Raw genomic sequence first — 20,032 nt, 5'->3', positions numbered from 1 at the left:
TTTCAGCCTCCTCCATCTCCTTGTCTGCTCCCTGCAAGGCTCCCAGAGAATGGGCCTGTGCCCAGGAGCCCCCTCTCTGCAGACCTCCAAGGAGTACAAAGCCACCTGGCTCTGTGGAGTTAACTGCTGGCTGGAAACAGGAAATAGGAGAGAAGAAAAGCGGTGGCTGTGGGGAAGTTAGAAAGGTTCTGCAACTCTTTGGAAGGCCTGTGGTTCTGAGCTCAGGACTTGGCCTCTTTGTAGAAACCAGATGCCCTGTAGAAGAGACTGGAATGCTCAGCCCAGCCAACAAGAGTCCCTCTGGGGGCTGGAGTCAGCCGGAACTGCTGCCTTGACCTTAGCAGAACTGCCTCCCTCCCACCCCGAGCCTTCACTAGGAGATTCTTTCCCATTCACAGCCGTTGCTGCTCGTCTGGGCTCAGGCTCATCAGCTGGCTTTGCCAAGGGCCCAGGCCCTCAGGGGTCTCTGTGCTCCACCTCTGGAGGTGCCCTGGCAGTGTTGTCAGCCTCCAGGGGCCATTGGCATCCACACTGTACATCACGCTCTGTGCCTGACTCGTTCCAAAGCTTTATCTCCCGTCATCCCAATGGCTACCCTGATGACAATGCTGAGTTTGCAGATGAGGAGCCAGCGGTGAGGCTGAGTGACCTGCTGAGTGGCAGGGTGGGCGCTCAGACTGCAAATCCCCTGTCTTTCCACACTAGCTATAGGTTCAGAATTCATCTGCAGAAGTCAGCACCAGGGAGGCCACCCCCTTGAAGAGGACCTGAGCCCATGACCCTCTGACTGGATCTGCTCTTCCCTCGAACTTCACTGCTCTGTTGTCATCCCTGAGCCCCCAGGTTCTCACTCACTCACATGTGATGCACATGGTGAGTTCCTGTGGCCTTGGATTCCCAAGATGCCCTTCCCCATGGAAGCAGAGCCTCCCTCCTCTCCTGATGTTCAAAGAAATTGTTTGTAACAGTCTGATTGTTTCTAAAGCCTGGCATGCTGCATGCAGTCCATGGGGTGGCAAAGAGTTGGACACGACTGAGCAACTGAACTGAACAGTCTGATCCTTAAAAACTGAAAATCATTTCATTTCGTGGTTTTCCCATGAAGCACACTTGGCATTTCCTGAGATTCACTCAAGGAGATGAACAGTGGTTTTCAAGGCCTTAGTTTCCCCTAGCATAGGAAGACAGGGTGGGACCAGGCAGTCTCTTCAGTCTCTTTGGACTCTCCCTGGAGCCCAGGACCAATCTGTGGGGACCAGCAGGGCCCTCTCTGCAGGATGCCTGATGTACCTGTTCCAAGACCCCTGCTTACATAGGGCACCTCTGGTCCCTGCCCCACCATTGGGCCAGCAGCCATGGGATCTGCCCTCAGCAGACTTTTCTTCAATGCTAACTATCCTTTCAGGGTCCTTCTTGTCCTCCCTCAAACCTTAAGACTACATGAGTTCTTATTTCTGATCACTGTTGGTGGACCTGGGTGACACTGTCTCCCCAGAAGTTTCTCAGCTACCATATAAATCAGGGTACACATAGGTACTCGGGGCAGGGGCCACAAGACCAGAGCCCCCTGCCATGATCTGGATTTGGCAGTCTCCCTTTGGGGACAGGGGAAGAGAAGGATATTGAGAAAATGGGTAACCACAACTGAGCCTTTAGACAAACAGACATACAGGAGATTGGCCAAGATGGCCAAGCAGAAGGACCCTGAGCTCACCTCCTCTTACAAGCACATCAAAATCATAGCTATTTGCAGAATAGCCATCAATGAAAAAGACCAGAACCTACCAGAAGAGATCTTCTACAATTAAAGACATAAAGAAGGAACCACACTGAGACTGGTAGAAAGGGCAGATCCTTGATAAAGTCCCAAAACCCTGGTGGACAACCCACAAAGTGGTGAATAACTACAGTGTAGAGATTCTTCCACAGGAGTGAGAGTTCTGAGCCCTGCATCAGGCTCCTCAGCCCAGGGGTCTGAACCAGGAAAATGAGCTCCCAGAGCCACTGGCCTTGAGAGCTGGCAGGGCTTAATTTGGGGAGCCCCACAGGACTGTGGGGAAAAGCGACTTCACTCAAACGGTGTGCACAAAATCTCTCATGCTCCAGGACCCAAGGCAAAAGCGGTAATTTTATAGGAGCCTGGGCCAGACCTACTTGCTTATCTTGGGGAGCCTCTTGGAGATGCAGGGAGGGTGGGGGGTTGAGGAGTGGCTCACCTTGGGGACATATACACTGGTGACAACCATTCTTCGGAGCTCCTTCTACCACATGGATGTTAATGCTGGTGAGCACCATTGTGTGGGATCCTCCCTCTAGCTCATCAGGGCCAAGACCTGGCCCTACCCAAGAGCCTGTATAGGTATCAGAGCTGAGACACCTCAGGCCAAGCAACTAATTGGGTGGGAACACAGCCCTATCAGGGCAGACCAGATGCCTAAAGACCTCCTGAGTCCTCAGCCTCCCTTGGACACAGCCCTGCCCACCAGAGGGCCCAGAACTTGGCTCCACCCACCAGTGGGCAGGCACCAGACAAGAAAATCACCATCCCACAGCCTGCAGATACAGCCTGCCCATCAGCAGGCCAGACACTGCCCTGGAATCATCTGGGCCCCAGCCCTGCCCACGAGCAGACTAACACAAGGTTCAGGACGCCCTGGACTCTGGATCCAACTGTGTCAGGCTATCCCCCACCCCCATCCACAATCACTAATGGTGTGACACCAGCTCTGGAATCCCAGACTCCAGGACTTGGCTCTGTTTGTTAGAGGCAGGTACTAAGCCCAGGGTTAATACCTATCTTTATCAAATTATTCTAAAAAATTGCAAAGGAGACACTTCTGAACTCATTCTATGAGGCCAGTATCACTCTGATACCAAAACTGGATAAACACATCACAAAAAAGAAAATAATACTGATAAACATACATGTAAAAATCCTCAACAAAATATTAGCAAACTGAATCAAACAATACTTTTAAAAGGATATTATATCATGATCAAGTGGAATCTAACCCAATTATGCAAGATTTTTCAATATCAGCAAATCAATTAATGTGATACACCACATTAAGAAACAGAAGAATAAAAACCATATGATCATCTGGATAGATGCATAAAAATCTTTTGACAAAATCCAACATCCATTTGTAATAAAAAAGACAACTCTAGAAAGTGAGGATAGAGGGGAAATGCTTCAACATAATAAAGGCCATATATGACAAACCAACATCCACCAATATCATACTCAACAGTGAAAAGTTGAAAACGTTTTCTCTAAGATCAGGAACAAGACAAGGATGCCCAATCGTATCACTTTTATTCAACATGCATTGGAAGTCCTAAGCATAGCAATCAGAGAAGAAAAATAAATAAAAGGAATCCAAATTGGAAAGGAAGAAGTAAAGTTTACACTGTTCACAGATAACTGTACGTAGAAAGCCCTAAAGGTGCCACTAGAAAAGTACTAGACCTCATGAATGAATACAGTAAGATTATAGGATACAAAATTTATACACAGAAATCTGTTGCATTTGTATACACTAACAATGAACTATTAGGGAGAGAAATTAAGGAAACAATTTCGTTTATCATTACATCAAAAAGAATAAGATACCTGGGAATGAAGTTCCTAAGGAGGTAAAAAACCTGTGCTTGGAAAGCTGTTATAAGACACTGTTGAAAGAAATCGAAGACAATACAATCAGATGGAAAGATGTATCAATACTATGTTCTTGGATTGGAAGAATCAATATTGCTAACATTATCTCTCTACTCAAGGCAATCTACAGATTCAATGCAATCCCTATCAAGTTACCAATGATATTTTTTTCAAGAGAAATAACTGTGAAATTTGTATGGAAACACAAAAGACTCTAAATTACAAAAAAAAAAAATATATATTCAGAAAGAAGAATAGAGCAGGAGGAATTACATTCCCTGACTTCAGATTATACTACAAAGCTACAGTAATCAAAAGAGAATGGTACTGGTGCAAAAAAAGACATATGGATCAATGGAACAAGACAGAAGGTCCAGTATTAAACCCACACACATGATTGATTAATCCACAACAACGGAGTCAGGCACATACAATGGAGAAAAGACAGTCTCTTCAATAAGTGGTGCTGAGAAAACTGGACAGCTATATGTAAAAGAATAACATAAGAACATTCTCTAACACTATATGCAGAAATAAACACAGAATGGATTACAGACCTAAATTTAAGACCAGAAGCCATAAAACTCCTAGAGGAAAACATAGGCAGAACACTCTTTGACATAAACTATAGCAACATTTTTTTTTGATCTGTCTCCTATGGCAAAGTAAATAAGGGCAAAAATAAACTAATTAAACTTAAAAGTTTTGCATGGCAAAGGAAATCATCAACAAAATGAAAAGACAATCTACTGACTGGGAGAAAATATTTGCAAATGGTATGACCAGTGAGAAGTTAATATCCAAAATATACAAACAGGTCATACAACTCAACATCAAAAAAAGAACCCGAATAAAAAATGGGCAGAAAATCTGAATTGACATTTTTCCAAAGTGCACGTGCAGATGGCCAGCAGACACATGAAAAGATGCTCAACATCGCTAGTCATCAGGGAAGGGCAAATCAAAACCACGAGATATTACTTCACATCTGTCAGAATGGCTATCATCAGAAAGAACACAGGGACTTCCCTGATGGTGCCCTGGTTAAGACTCCTCATTTCCGTTGCAGGGGGCATGGGTTCCACCCCTTGTTAGGGAACTAGGCTTCCCACATGCTGTGTGGTACGTGGCCGAAAAAACAGACAAACATACACACAAATAATAAATGTTGACAAGGTATGGAGAAAATGGAACCCTCTTACACTATTGGTAGGAATGTAAATTGGTGTAGTCACTGTGGAAAACAGTATGGAAGTCTCTCAAAAAACTAAAAACTAAAAAACTAAAAATAGAGCTACTATGAAAAGTAGAGTGTCAGTTGCTTAGTCAGGTCCACTCTTTGTGACTCCATGGACTATAGACCCCCAGGCTCCTCTGTCCATGGGATTCTCCAGGCAAGAATACTAGAGTGGGTGGCCATTCCCTTCTCCAGGGAATCTTCCTGACCCAGGGATCCAACTCAGGTCTCCCACATTGCAGGCAGATTCCTTACTGTCTGAACCACCAGGAAAGCCCCAGCAATTCCACTCCTGGGTATACATTAAAAAAAAACAAACCCTAAAACTAATTAGAAAAGATGTGCACTCACAATAGCATTATTTATAATTGCCAAGATAAGTCACGGAAGCGATCTAAGTGTTCATCAACAGATGAATGGATAAAGAAGATGTGGCATATACTATACCCACACAGACACACACACACTGGAATATGTATATGTATATATATACATACATATATATATATATAATGGGCTACTACTCAGCTGTAAAAATGAATGAAATCTTGTCATTTGCAACAACATCGGTGGATCTGGAGGGCATTATGCAAGTGAAATAAGTCAGAGAAAGACAAATATTGTATGATACCACTTATATGTGGAATCTAAAAGATACAATAAACTAATGAATATAACAAAAAAGAAGTAGACCCACAGATACAGAGAACAAACTAGAGGTTACTGTGGGGAAAGGGTAAGGGGAAGGGCACAACAGGGGTAGGGAATTAAGAGTAGAAACTACCATGTACAAAATAAGCTACAAGGATATATTGTACAGCACAAGGAATACAGCCAACATTTGATAATATCTATAAATGTCTGTTGCATTAGTCACACAGTCATGTCTGATTCTTTGGCACCCCATGAACAGAGGAGCCTGGCGGGCTACAGTCCATGGGATTCTCCAGGCAAGAATACTGGAGTGGGTTGCCATGCCCTCCTCCAGGGGATCTTCCCAACCCAGGAATTGAACCTGGGTCTCCTGCATTGCAAGCAGATTCTTTACCATTTGAGCCACCTTAAATTGTGAATCACTATACTGTACACCTGTAACTTATATAATATTGTGCCTCAACTATGCTTAAGTTTTTAAAAATGGGAAAAAAAGAAAAACATACTCATTCATTCATTCACTTATTGAATACCTATTTCCTGAGCACCTACCATGAACAAGCACCTGGGGCAGGTGCCCAGTGGGTGGTCTGTGGGCAGAAGAAGGCTCAGCTCAGGCACCTGGACCAGCTCCAGGCTCAGAAACAACGAAGGCAAATGGTGGGGGAGGATGGGGGAGGGTGAGGAGAGCGGGTGTGAGTTTGCATGCTTGTGTGCCTATAAGGCATTGCCAAGGAAGCCGTCTGTCCGCTGTTTGATTTCTGTGCTTCTCAATTCAGGCCAAGGTGGGGGGCCATCTGCTAAAGTGGGCACAGAGAAAACATTTTCGCTGTGCAGAAAATTGGCTTCTGAGGAGAGGCTGTGTGCTCAGCACAGAACCAGCCTGCAGAGGAGACGCTGGAGGCAGCCGGCAGGGCTGGGGTGCAGGGAGGGAGGCTCCACTCGCGTGATCTCGCTCAGGGCTGGGGAGATGCCCGTGCTCCTGCCCCATCCTTGTGAGGGCCCAGGCCCAGATGGTCAGTGTCTCTAAGGCATCAAACCCCTTCCTGAAACTTAGGGATCTTTGCCTGGGACTTGCATAGGGGGAGGGCTGTACTCCTTTTTAATAGCTTTATTAAGACATAATTGACATAGCATAAAATTTACTCATTTGAAGTATATGACTCAATGGTTTTTGGTATATTACATTACTAATTTTTAAAAATTGTGGTAAATATATACAACATAAAATTTACTGTTTTAACCATACAACTCATAGGTGTTATTATATTCACAGCATTATGCAATTATCACTATTTCTAAAACTTTTTAATCTACCCAAACAAAAACATTGCACCCATTAAACACTGACTGCCTCCCCCTCCCCCAATCCCTGATAACCTCCACTCTACTTTCTGTCTCTATGAACTGACCTATCTTAGGTACCTTATATAAATGAATCATACAGTATTTACCCTTTCGTGTCAGGCTTCTCAGCATGTTTTCAAGGTTCATCCATCTTGTAGGGTGGGTCACAATGCCATTCCTTTACAGCTGAATAATATTGTATCGTAGTGATAGACCACCTTTATTTATCCGTTCATCTGTTGGTGGGCCCTTGGTTCCATCTTTTGGCTATTGTGAATAGTGCTGCTAAGAATATGGGTGTGCAAGTGTCTGCTTTAGCCCTCCCTTTCAATCCCTTTGGGTGTATACCTAGGAGTAGAATCATGTGGCGATTCTATATACAGGTTTTGAGGAACTACCACACTGTTTTCTACAGTGGCTGCACCATTTACATTCCTACCAACAGTGTACTAGGTTCCAGCATCGCCACCCACATTTGTTATTCCTGCTGTTGTTACTTGATGGTTGTCATCCTAATGGGTAAGGACTTCCCTGTAGCTCAAATGGTAAAGAATCTGCCTGCGATGCAGGAGACCAGGGTTTGATCCCTGGGTTGGGAAGATCCTCTGGAGAAGGGAATGGCAGTCCACTCCAGTATTCTTGCCTGATGGGCTACTGTTCATGAGGTCTCAGAGTCAGACACAACTGAGTGACTAACACACACACACACACACACACACACCCTAATGGGTATGAGGTGCTATTTTACATGGATTTGATTTGCACTTCCCTAATGATTAGTGATATTATATCATATCATAAAATACTCATGATATATTGATTTTCATGTGCTTACGGCCATTTGTGCATCTTCTTTTCAAAATGTCTATTCAAACCCTTTGGCCATTTTAATATTAGGTGTTTGTTTTGTTATTGTTGAGTTATGTAAATTTTGTATATATTCCTGATATTCATCCATTATTGGATATATGCCTTGTGAATATTTTCTCACATTCTGTGGGTTGTCTTTTCACTCTCTTGATAGTATCCTTTGATACACAAAAGTTTTTTATTTTGAAGTCCAATTTATATTTTTTTCATTGCCTGTGCTTTTAGTGTCATATCCGATAAATAATTTGCTAGGCTAATGCTACTCGTTTTTGATTCCCCAGCCCCATGTAAACTAGTCCTCCCTGTGATCCTGTCTCATTGCATCCGTATCCCCTTAGCAGTGCCAGCCACACCTGATTGGTCTGCACAGCTCCACATCTCCCCAACGCAGAACCCAGGCAAGCAGAGGTCGGGTCTGTTTCCTTCCTCCTAGAAGATCCTTCTGGCTAGAGCATTCTTGGTTCTGGTCTTTGCTCTTCAGAATTCTGGTTCTCTAAGAATCACAGAATGTTAGTGCAGATGTAGAAAGAGAAAAAAACAGCAGAAATTCTCTTTGAAATAAGGACTGGCTGCTTTCATGCACCAGTGGAACTGGTACTTGTCACACGCTGGCTTGACTTGGTTTAGGAAAATATCCCAATGGCTTTTGTTGGTTTGGAAGGTAGACTCACCCTCTCCCCTACCTTCAAGGGTTCAGGCAGGAAGGAAAAGGTAAAAGGAGCTGCTTGCACAGCAGGAAAAGGGACTGTGGTTTTTATAGACATCCTAGGAGGGAAGAGGTAAGAATCTGTGGAACAGAGAACTGAGAAAAGAAAAGAGATGAAGTGGTAAAAGGCCAGGCAGGAAAGCCCAGTTGGCCAGAAACGTCCGTGTTGTCATCTGTAGCAAGTTGCTCCATCACCCAAACACAAGTGAATGTCTGCTTCCAGAAAGGCCCAGGTAAACAAAGCTCTGCACAAAGAAGTTGGGTGGTGTCCAGTGTAGACCCCCTATCGAGTATGAAGCAGAAGCAGGAAACGTGATGGCAGAAAAACATGGGGACCCTCATGGGACCCTGAGTTTTCCACCTTATATGGATGAGAGCTGTGCTAGGTTGAGTTGTGTCCTGCTGAAATTCATATCCACTCAGAACTTGTGAACTTACTTGGAAATATGGTCTTTGCAGGTGTCACATCAAGTTAAAGTACAGTCATACAAGATTACGGGCTTCCCTGGTGGCTCAGAGGGTAAAGCGTCTGCCTGCAATGCAGGACACCCAGGTTCAATTCCTGGGTTGGGAAGATGCCCTAGAGAAGGAAATGGCAATCCACTCCAGTATTCTTGCTTGGAGAATGCCATGGACAGAGGAGCCTGGCGGGCTACAGTCCACAGGGTCGCAGAGTTGGACATGACTGAGCAACTTCACACACACACACACACACACATACACACATACTGGATTACAGTCATACTGGTACGAAGTCTAGGAAATTTGGTCAAAAACACAGGGACATAGTGAGAAGGTCAAGTGAAGACAGGGCAGAGACCGGATGATGCTCCACAAGCCAAGGATCACCAGCAGCCACCAGAAGCTGGAGAGGGGCCTAGAGTGAATTCTGTCTCAGAACCTCCAAAAGGAACCTGCTGACACCGTGATTTCAGACTTCCAGTCTCCAGACTGAGGCAATTAATTTCTATTGTTTGAAGTTTCCCAGCCTGCAGTATCCTATTATGGCAGCCCAAGATAACTCAGACAGTAAAGAATCTGCCTGCAATGAAGGAGACCTGGGTTCAGTCCCTGGGTTTGGAAGATCCTCTGGAGAAGGGAACGGCAACCCACTCCAGTATTCTTGCCTGGAGAATCCCATGGTCAGAGGGGCCTGGCAGGCTACAATCCGTGGGGTCACAAAGAGTTGGACACAACTGAGCAACGAGCACTCCTACTAAGAAATGAATGGTGGGGCTAACATCCTTCTATTTTAAGAGCCAAGGAAAGGGAGGCTCTAAGCTTGGAGGACTGGGAACATCAGGAGCTCACCTTGGCTGGTGTGGGGTCCTAGCCTCCAGCTGAAGGAGTCAGAGCAGCTTTGGGCAGAGGGCAGGTCAAGCCTCAGAGCTCCAGTTTCTTTGCTCTTTAAGGCTCAGGGGGTCATCAGACTGTTGGCATCTGGCAGCTTAAAGGGGAGGCTGAGAAGCCGTATGGTCAAAGCAGCTTCTGTACATTACATACTCACCACAGCCAGTTTGGGTCTCTTAGTGCTACAGCTTCCCTGGTGGCTCAGATGGTAAAGAGTCTGCCTGCAGTGCGGGAGACCCGGGTTCAATCCTGGGGTCAGGAAGAACCCCTGGAGAAGGAAATGGCAACCCACTCCAGTACTCTTACCTGGAAAATTCCATGGGTAGAGGAGCCTAGTAGGCTACAGTCCATGGGGTCCCAAAGAGTAGGACATGACTGAACGACTTCACTTTCACTTTCTTTCAGTGCTGTAGCACAGACCACAGTGCAGAATGGGGTCACCAACACCGGAAAACACCCAAGTCCTTTGGGAGGACAAGACTGCCCTTGGGGAACTGCCCAGCACTGTGACCCTCTGGCATGTGACCAGACTCTCCCTGTTGTGGATTTGGTGCCAACCTGGGGAGAGGAGCCAGAGATAAGGGGGGACGAGAGGATGAAGGATTCACTTAGTGGAAGGAAAGGAGATGGTGAGAGCCCAAAGTAGGATAAAGGGACAGAGAGTAAGGTGGAGCAGGGGAGGGTCCCTGGGCAGAAAGACCAGGTGGAGGGCCTGAAGGGGCAGCAGCATGGCAGGAGAGACCAAGAGCTGGGGTGGGGGAGGGTCAGGTCATACAGGGGCTTGAGGAGAAAAGCAGCTCGCCTCAATGATGTGCAGAAAATTTCATAGCTCAACGGTGTCTCTGTTATCAGATACAGCCAAGATGGATGGAGATAGAAACAAGAGGCCTCTGCAGTCATCTCTGAACACAGACAGAACATGAACTCTGTCCAGACCTAAAAATGGCCCTCAGGTCCCCTTTCCTTGCTGACTGGAGTGGGTTTGCCAATTTTAGCCTAAACTTTGCTAAAGTTCTCCTGCCTTCCAGACACAAATTACTAAGATACCCTGTTATGGCATCACCCCTGATCCCTATGAGCACTCCCCAGCTCCCCACAGTGTGCTGTTGCCCTCACTCAATTCCACTGCAGTTGTGTTCTAGGGGTCCTCGGATAGGAGGTAACTGACACCTCATACACCAAGGAAAGAACTGTGAATTTTACTCTGAATAATATGGGAAGCCACGGCATGGTTTTAAGAGAAATGTGATGTGATTTTCAAAAATGTCCTAAAGACCCATCAGGAGATTCTCTGTGGACTGTGAGTGGTGACATATGGAGCAGGGTTCCCTGTGGCTACTTGGTGCAGGAGGGGGCTTTTTCCGCCTACAGGGCGGGAAGAAGTGACAGTGTGAACACATGGACAGCCTCTGTGTCCTACAACCACCTTCTAAGGAGTTTCTGAGAAAAGAACTTCACCGAAGCGAGCTAGACTGGGCTGTTTGCATCAGCTTCAGCATCCTAGTGGACAGCGCATAGGTGTCTAGCCTCCCCCTTTCTGAGCCACCACACTCAAAACACCCTATAAGACAGAGTTTGTGGAGGGAATTCCCCAGTGCCCCAGCGGTTAAGACTCCACGCTTTCACTGCCAAATGCCTGAGTTTGATCCCTGGTCAGGGAACTAAAGAGAGGCAAAAAAAAAAAAAAGACAAGTCTGTGGAAAAGACAAGATCAATCCACACTGGCAGGCACCAAGGAGGCAGGACATAAGGCTCTACACAAATGTCCCATGTTTCGATCAGGATATATGGTGATGTCATTCCCATGACTCTGTGTGTGCTCAGTCAGGAGGGCTAAGGGGCCAGACTTGTGAATAACTGGCTCCCGGGTTAGAGAGCTTAGAGGTAGGAGGCATATCTGCCTCCCCTGTCCCAGTAGACATATGTATTGCTTCCAAATTTTGCCTTGGAGGGTGAGCTAGCTAAGGGGGTTCTTTCAAAGTGCCAGGATACAACACGTCTCCTTGTCTGATGAAACCATGTGGGATGTGTATGTGTGGGTGGGTGAGTTGTGGGGTTCTCTTTCAGTGAACCCGTGGTCCAAAAGCATGATCAGTGGTCCCCGGGGATGGCAGAGGCAAAGTGTTGGCATTCTGCTTGCTTGCTTTTGCTGCCTTCTCATCTGACCTGGCTGTTTCTCCTATTTCTCTGAGGACTCTCACACATGGAGGATGGAGCCCTTGGCTAGGCCTGCTTGCCTGAACTTCCCTCCCTGGATTGGCAGATTCCTCAAGCCCCATCTTGATCCTGTCTCCTATGATAGCACCCCTAGCCTAGAAGGCAGAGAGAACTTGGGACTGACTGTGGAAATGATCACAGAGCATGGAGGGCCCACTGTCACTTTCAGAGCCCCCTCTCTATCACGAAGGCTCAGGGAACCAGCGCCTACATTGGTATCAGCTGTATCAGTGTACATGTGTGCCCTTGACTCCTAGAGAGAGAGAGAGAGTGTGTGTGTGTGTGTGTGTGTGTGTTGGGGAAGACAGGGATACTAGGGAGGGAAAACTCTTCAATCACATCAGGAGTCTCCATTCCCACACATGAGGGTCCATGGGGGCACTGCAGCACATGAATAGAATTTTATTTGGAAAAAAAAATGTATATGCAATATATTGGGGAAAAAAAAAAGCCTAAAAGAAAATATTCTGAAATGTCAGCAGTGGTTATATCTTGCGGTGGGATCAAGGATTTTTATACTTTCATGTTTTACACCAAACATGTGTTGGTTATGTAATTTAAATTTTATTTATTTATTTTTAAACCAAATTCTCCAGCCAACTGTGCTTTTTTCCCAGTTGCAGTAACTTTCCTTTGAGTTAGATTTGGTTCTGGGTGAACCCAAGGAACAAGCACTCCTTCTCAAGTTCACACTGATTTAGTACTCGTGCTTTCCTTCCTCCGACAGTTGATGTGTTGCGACAGTGTCCCTGTCCTCAGGAATTTTGCAGCCTAGAGGCATTCTCTCCCCACGACCTGCTCCTCCGCGAGGAAATGGGGGCGGAGGGGGCGGCGATGTTTGAGGGTGGGTGGAGAACGGGGGAGGTGGATTAGCCTTCTGGGCGAGGGGTGGGTGAGTGGTGTCGGCCTTGGCTCCTCAACACCGGGACAGTGGATGTAAAATGCTAGGACAACGTTAAAGGGATCGACTGCATTTTCTGCGGCTTCCTGCCCCTGAACCTTCCTGAGAAGGAGCCCTGGGGAGGAGGACGCCCGCAACCCCGATCACGGTAACGGCGATACCGAGGCCTGGAGGCCAAGTTCTGGGGCAGGACCGCGGGACCCAACGTCGGGCGCGGTTGCCACGGCAACGCCCTCGGGCGCGCGGCGATTGGCGGCGCTTCAGGGGCGGGACCCAGGAGGCGCTCCCGCGAGAACTTGGCCTCGTGGCTTCCGGTCGGCGCGGGCCCAGAGGGCGCGGGAGAGGCTTCCGGCCTGGGTGGCCTCCTGGACTACGTACGGTTCGGTAGCCGGTCTTGCTGGCTGTGCCAGCAAAATGTGACCAGAATGGGCTCCTTGTCCCTCCTCCGCTGCGACCACCCTGGACCACCTTTAGTCGCTTTGAGTAATGCCCAACCTCTTGCCGAGTCTTCCAACTCCGCCCTTCAGTCCATGTTCCATCTTGTGGTTCCCGGTTTCCCCAGTCTGCCTCTACCCCACTGCTCCCCTACTTCAGCCTTGTTCATTCGTGACTGACCTTGCTTCATCTCCCCCCAACCACTTGCTGGTCCCTCTGTCTAGGCCACGCCTCTTTAAGTGAGGTGACTACCTGCTTAAAGTTAAACCCCACATTCCCCATCCTCCCTGCCCTGATTTTTCTCCATAGGTCTTATCACCATCCAACACAGTTGATAATGTACTTATATGTTGTCTGAAAGTTCCATGGCCAAGAGTTTGTCTTGTTCAGACCAGAGCAGGTGCTCAGTAGTTGTTGCAGACTAAGCAGGTGGACGAGGGGTCTTCTCTCCTCATCCTCCCTAAGAAGGGTGTTGAATCCCTTGGGTCACCCTCTCTGGAAGAACTGGCCAGGACTAGCTGAATGTCTACGTGCTAAGTGTCTTACTTTGGACATCTCACTCCCAAAGAGTGGCCTCCCATTTCTGTGGGAGGCCCAAGGAGCCTCTGGGAGCCCTATTCCTCCAAACACTGTCATCCTCAGCTCAGAATCCTCTGGTCTCCAGATGTCACTGGCTGTTGCTGGCAGTCCGTCCAGCATGCCTGGCACTCTGCTGGGTGCTGAACTGTGTGAGAAGATCTGGTGCTGCCTTCAAGGTTCTCAGTCTGGTGGGAGGGACAGAGAAGTGACTACCACCATACAGTGCAGTGCTGAGGATGGGCACCTGAGGCACAGTGGAAGAGGGTGGGCCCCTCTAGAATGGGGTCTCTAGAATTCCTCCCACTCGTCCGGGGGGCTCTTCTGGCGTGAAGTGTGCTCTGTGAACAACAATTACTGATTTTCTCCTTTGCACAGACATGATTTCTGGGATTCAGATCTTGGTGGCTGAGAAGCCTGTGCTTTTCCCAGGGCCGGATGCTGCTTCTCAGGCGAGAAGCCAGACAAGCATCCAGGCTGCCCAGAATTGCATCCAAGTGTCCAGACAACTGGCTTCCCTGTGGGTGTGGGCAATGGGAGAGGGGCTTTTGCTTGGTGTGTGGCTTGAGTGAGCGAGGGCAGCCATATGCTGCCAGCCTCGTGGGGAGCAGGGCACAGGCCACCCCAGCAGCCAGATGCTCCTGGGCTAGTCTATGGCTCAAAGGCATTTCCTTCAGGAGAGGAGCCAGGTGGCTCCTCTCCACCTGCTCTCCTGCCCTTGCCTCCCTCTTAGTGCCAAAGTCTAGGGTTCCAGGGCTGTGTCAGCATCGGGCCCTGCTGTACTGTCCTTCTGGCATGGAGCATGGTGGCCTGAAACGGACATCTGGTCTGCCTCAACCCCCACAGCCAGGGCATCTGTGGCCCCATGGAACACAGTAGCAGGGAGGAGAGCCGGAACCAGGAAAAGGCCATGCTCTGCTGTGCTTGCCAAGTAGCTGAGCATTCCTGGCATGGCTTACCTGGCATCGCCCTTGCCACTGAGGCTTACTGAGGGCAACCCCCAAGGGCCCTGCCAGGGTTCCTTTTGCCAGGTTGTGTCTGCTCAGGCTGAGGGAGGGAGAGACAGAGGCCACAACTGATGATGCCAGTCCAGTGGGATCTTGAACTCAGTAGGAAAGGAGAGCAGCCCCTGCCCCTTGCTAATGATGTGCCCTCCTAGCTGGCAGAGGCATCCAACCTGCTCTGCAGGAGTTGGATCTACGGCCTGAGAGGGCTTCATTTTACAGATGGGAAAACTGAGGCTCTGCGAGGGGATGGAAGCGTATGTGTACTTGGTGCGCTTTATCTTGTTCGCCTGTCAGCACCCCCAGTGACATCAGTGTCATTAGCTCCGTTTTATGAAGGAGGAACTGGGGTTTGGAGAAATGAAGCACTGTTTGCAAGCTGTCCTGGGTAAACCCCTTATCTGGCCCTGGCTTGCACAGATCTGAAAAGGAGCCAGGGCTCCTTTTGCCACAAGATGAAAAGTGAGCCCAAGAATGCAAAGCTGAGGGAAGAGAGACCCAGGATCAAGGTGATCCTCCTGCAGGAAGCAAGAAGTCCTGAGGCCCAGCTGGGCTGGGAAGTTTGGATGAGGCTGCCAAATGCAGCTGTAGCCACTGGGGTCCTCACTGCACTTGGTCCTCCCTGCCCCCCATGCCCCCAGTGTATGGAGTCACACTTGGTCACTGGGTCCTGAAGAAACAAGAAAACATCATCTTTGGCCTCTACCTGGCGTGTAGATGAGGCCATCAGCGTGACCCATGCCCTCCTCTGCAGTCTCTCCCCTACCAGGCCTTCCTACAGGCCCTTCCCTTCCTGTACCTCCGCTGTGGGAACCTATGCTGAGACATGTGGTGCCCCAGGCCTAATACTATTCCAGACTTGGAGGGGAGCCCCCACCGTCACCATCATATCACCCATCATTGGCAACAGTGATGAGACTTGGTCACAGCCCTTCAAAGATCAGGCCAGTTCAGTTGGGAGCAAAAGGAGCAGCCTGTTCCAGGTGACTGACAGAACAGATGGCCGAGGGGCAGAAAAGAGGTGTAGGTGCCCCCAGGGACCCTCCCGTTGGAGCCAGAGAAGGGGCCATGGAGGAAGGGGCTGGTCCCGAGATGGAAGGAGGCACCCCAGGCGGGTCATCCCAGCAAGCTGCCCTGGAAGGGAGGGTGTGTCTGGAAGCCAGGTGCACATCAGGGTGGCAGGGGCCAGGGGGCCTGGGAGCCAGGCTGAGCAACGGGGTCGTGTCCATGGGCTTTGAGCCCAAGGCTGACAGAGCGCATCCCAGCTTGTGGAAGCAGCTTTTCAGCAAGTGCCTTGAGCTTTCTTGGAAGCAGGCTGAGTTTAAATTATAAATAAACAAATGAGAACTCTGCGGCAAAGCGTGGGCCAGTGGGAACACGGGAGAGACTGGAGACAGAGACCTCACTTGGGAGCTAATATTCCCCCTGAACTCGAACCCTCCTGCCCTCTCTTGCTAACCTGCCTCTGCCTCAGGGGCTTCTGGGCCTTCTGCTGAAAGTATCACCTGGGGTCTCAGGCTTCAGGGGCTGACCTTGGCTGGCCAGAAGAGGTCCAGTGTGGAGCCTGCATTGTGGGGAGTGGGGAGGCCCACCGGCTTGTACACCCAAGAGGTTCAGGCCTGAGTCTCCCTCGGACAAAAACAGGCCCCGGTGGACACTCATCCGTGTGGGAGGTGCCTTACCAAATGTTTGAAGGGGGAGAAAAAAAATCCCATTTTCTTAGCTTTTTTTTTTCTTTCTATTTTTTGATTATTTTTCTAGATGACTTCATTTCCAAGAAGGGTGTAGGGGAGAGAAGGAGGACAGGGGGCCTGAGGAAGGATGAAATGGGGAGAGTGGGTGTCAAGCCCAGGGAAAAGTCTGTGGGGGAATTGAGGGCCACCTTGTCCTGACCAGGTGCTCCCAGCCCAGACTGTCTCCTCCCCCTGATCTCCATGGACTTCTTGGCCAGCTCCAGTCCCACAAAGTCCTTGGACAGAGGTCAGCTCCCATCCAGCTGGGATTAGCAGGAGAAGGGTTTCTAGGAGCTTCTCTCTGGGGCATGACCTCCCTGCCCCACAGACAGAGGTCTCCTTACCCCCTCTACTGCTCAGAACCAGCAGTATAGGACCCACTCTGGCTAGCTTGCTGGAAAAGAAAGTTTCTGCCCAGTGGCCACACACCCAGGAGCAACACCCCAACCACATGGTCTCCCCATTGGGCGCAGACCCAGTAGCCCACACGTGATAGGGCACTGATGCCCCAAAGCCAGGGCCTTCTGCTGCCACCCTTGCTAGAAAAGATTCAGGAGGATAAGTTTTTTGGTGTTGCCTGCTTCTGAGTCAGTCTGCCCAGGTGAATCTTGGTTGGTGGAGCCCAGGTCACATGACCCCTCTAGCTGCAAGGGAGTCAGAGAACACCAGCAAGGCAGGAAGACCCCAGCAAAGCAGCAGCTACCTCAGAACCCCTTTAGTTCACAGAGGACTTTAGCAGCCCAAACGCCCAGCAGCTGCTGCACTCTGAGGAAGAAACCGTCCCAGGCTTCTCTTCCAGTCTCCAGTGGCTGCTGGAGACCTTTGGTGTTCCTTAGCTGGTGGGTGCATTACTCCTGTCTCTGCCTCCAAGTTCAGAGTCATCTCTGAGTCTCAAATCCCCTCTGCTTTTCTCTTCTGACACCTGACATTGGATTTAGGACCTACTCTAATCCAGGATGATCTCATCTTGAGATCCTGAACTTGGTTATATCTGCAAAGACTCTTATTCTAGATATGGTCATGGTCTGAGGCTCCAAGATTCCATCTTTTGGGGGCCCCACTTAATCTACTCCAAGAGGCATAAGAAATGACCACTGAGAAGGGGGCAAGGGAGGAGGGGGAGAGGTGAGGCAGAAGGAACATTCAGGCAGGAGAAACCAGCTGTCCTAGCCCAGCATTCACCGGACCATCAAATCTCCTTTTGGCTTCTGAAACCTCAAGTCAGCTGTGGCTGCCCAGACAGAGCTTTCCACCACCTCTGGTGTCCCCAACACTGTCTTTTCTCCAAGGCCAGGCACCACTAACAGCCTATCTTCTTGAGGGCTTCCAGGTGCCCCTGTGCCCCAGACCCCCAAGATCCCCAAGTCCAGGAGGCAGAAGAAGATGCCCTGCCTTTCCTCCCCAGGCACAAGGGAAAGGGTGGGTCCCCCAATCTCATTTCTTGACTTCCCACTTCCCAGAGCCATCCTTTCCCCCTCCCCAAATCCCCCCTGTTGGAGTTTGGGCCATTTCTTCTGATGGGGCTCATTCCCATCCTTGGCAGAAAATGCTGTCAGAGATGGAGAACCTTCAAGATGCATGGGTCAGAACTAGAATATAAAAACATCTGTGTGCATTCCACAGTTTACACGGCCCTTTGTCCTACATTGTCTCCTTAGATCCTCACTATTGCCTGAGAAGGAGATAGTAACCCCATTTTACAGAAGGGAAGACTGAGGCTGTCAGAGGCCTAATGACTTGCCTGAGTTTACATAAACCTGAGATTCCCACCCCAAATGTCCAACTCTAGCTTCTAATGCTATTCTTACCAACTTTACCACACTGGGCTCAATCCCATGAAGAATCCTGTCCATGTCAGGGCTTGAATCCTTCTAGGAACAGTGAGCTCATCACCTAACAAAAGAGTAAATTCCACTGACAGTCCCAAGTATCAGAGAAGCTTCCTACATTGTAACTTGCCCCTCCAACCCTGGCCTGGCAACCCTAGTCTTCTCCAGGACACATCTTTCCATTTCTTACCCATTTCTTGAAATGTCCCTTCTGGGTTACCCTCTCTAGAAGGGTTTCTGGCCTTTTGATGCCCCACCTACTTCAAGGACACAGGTCCTTGAGTCGTGAGGCAGCTGTGGAGGGTGACTTTGGACAGGTGTCCCCCGGCACTGTGCCCAAGTCAGGTGGAACTAAGGTGAGGACTGTGCCTGCTCTGGAGGTGACAGTCTCTTTGCCTATGACCAGGGTCTGAGGGTGAGGCCTGGCCATCTGGCCACCTTGGCCATCTCAAGGGGGCCACGATGGGCACTCCTGGGCAGAGGCAGTCACTGTGTCACAGCACAGTGGCAATGTCACATGTTGGGAAAGAAAAAGAAAGGCAACCACTAGCAAGCAGAGCGGCTGAGGAACAGCTGAGCTGAGTCACTGCAGCCGGGCGGGTGGAGGCGGCTGCAGGGGCGGGGTGGGGGCCTCCTAGGGATAGAGGAAGGAGGAGGGGACACCAGGCCCACCTGGCACCCTCCTCTGGGCTTCTGGAGTGTGGAGGGTCGAGGCATCTACCCTCCTCATCCCGTGGGATGCCCAGGCATTTGAGCTGACCATTAGGACTGTCCAGCCAGCTGGCCTCCAGCTCCATTCCCAGCTCAGCCACCACCCGGCCCTCAGGCCTCCACCAGCCACGTCATCTTTCTAAGCCTCAGTCTCCCCCTCTGTCTAGTGGGGTAATGGCTGCCTCCCCTACTCCTGGGCCGATTACTGAAGGCCATGAGGCCAAGTGCTCAGGGTGGCGTCTGACACCCAGGGGGCTGCTGAGTGTGCCCAGTGACTCTGCTCACCATCACTATGAATGAGAAGCCCTACGGTTTTCCAAAGCAGTATTCTAGGGTTTGTCTAGTGGGCCTCCCTGACTCCTGCCCCTGCCCCTTCCAGTACCCCATGAGTGCATTGCTGAGGCTACTGGTGGTCTTGGGCTGTTTCCTTGTTGATTTTCCACACCTTCCCCTTCATGGGCCCCAGTGGCCCTGGGGGTCCAGGGTCCAGTAGGCTGCCCCTGTCACCTGCCAGGACCCACACTGCATGGTTCCCGCTGCGGCCAGGCAGGGCTGCAGAAGCAGACACCGAGTCCCACTCTGCAGTGGCAGCACCTGGCACACAGCAGTTCTAAAACCTCTCTGGGAGCCACAGCAGACGGTGCTGGCATCCTCCTATCCTCACAGGAGGCCCCTCAGATGGCAGGATGCCCCCAGCCTGCTGAAGCTCAGGGTTTAGGAACTGGAAGGCACCCTGAAGATGATCCAAACTCGCTCCCTCAGGCCCTCTGCCCAATGCCCCCAGTGATAACAGGGGAATCCCTG

General features: G+C 49.6%; 1 protein-coding gene across 7 annotated transcripts in view; it reads right to left on the bottom strand.

Moving 5' to 3' along the window:
• Positions 1 to 6,647: 6,647 nt before the first annotated feature.
• The window catches only part of ENDOV (endonuclease V), a 38,334-nt gene continuing 24,949 nt past the window's right edge, over positions 6,648 to 20,032 (bottom strand). For 2 of the 7 annotated variants that reach the window (XR_015147318.1, XM_086356535.1), the window contains one exon: positions 12,582 to 14,139. Coding sequence is in view for 6 of the 7 variants with exons in the window: in XM_086356535.1 (XP_086212661.1) it covers positions 14,135 to 14,139 (5 nt within the window). In the remaining variant the exon portion in view is untranslated. Of the gene's footprint in view, positions 8,260 to 12,581; positions 14,293 to 20,032 lie in introns of those variants that run through there. The other 5 variants (XM_086356533.1, XM_086356538.1, XM_086356534.1 and 2 more) reach the window with 4 other exon arrangements.

The sequence above is a fragment of the Bos grunniens genome, chromosome 19 (assembly GCF_055505025.1).
Source record: "Bos grunniens cultivar Pamir isolate PY7600 chromosome 19, Bosgru_T2T1.0, whole genome shotgun sequence".
NCBI classification, from domain to species: domain Eukaryota; kingdom Metazoa; phylum Chordata; class Mammalia; order Artiodactyla; family Bovidae; genus Bos; species Bos grunniens.
The sequence above is the reverse complement of the archived record's forward strand: the minus strand, read 5'-3'. Positions and strand labels throughout refer to the sequence as shown.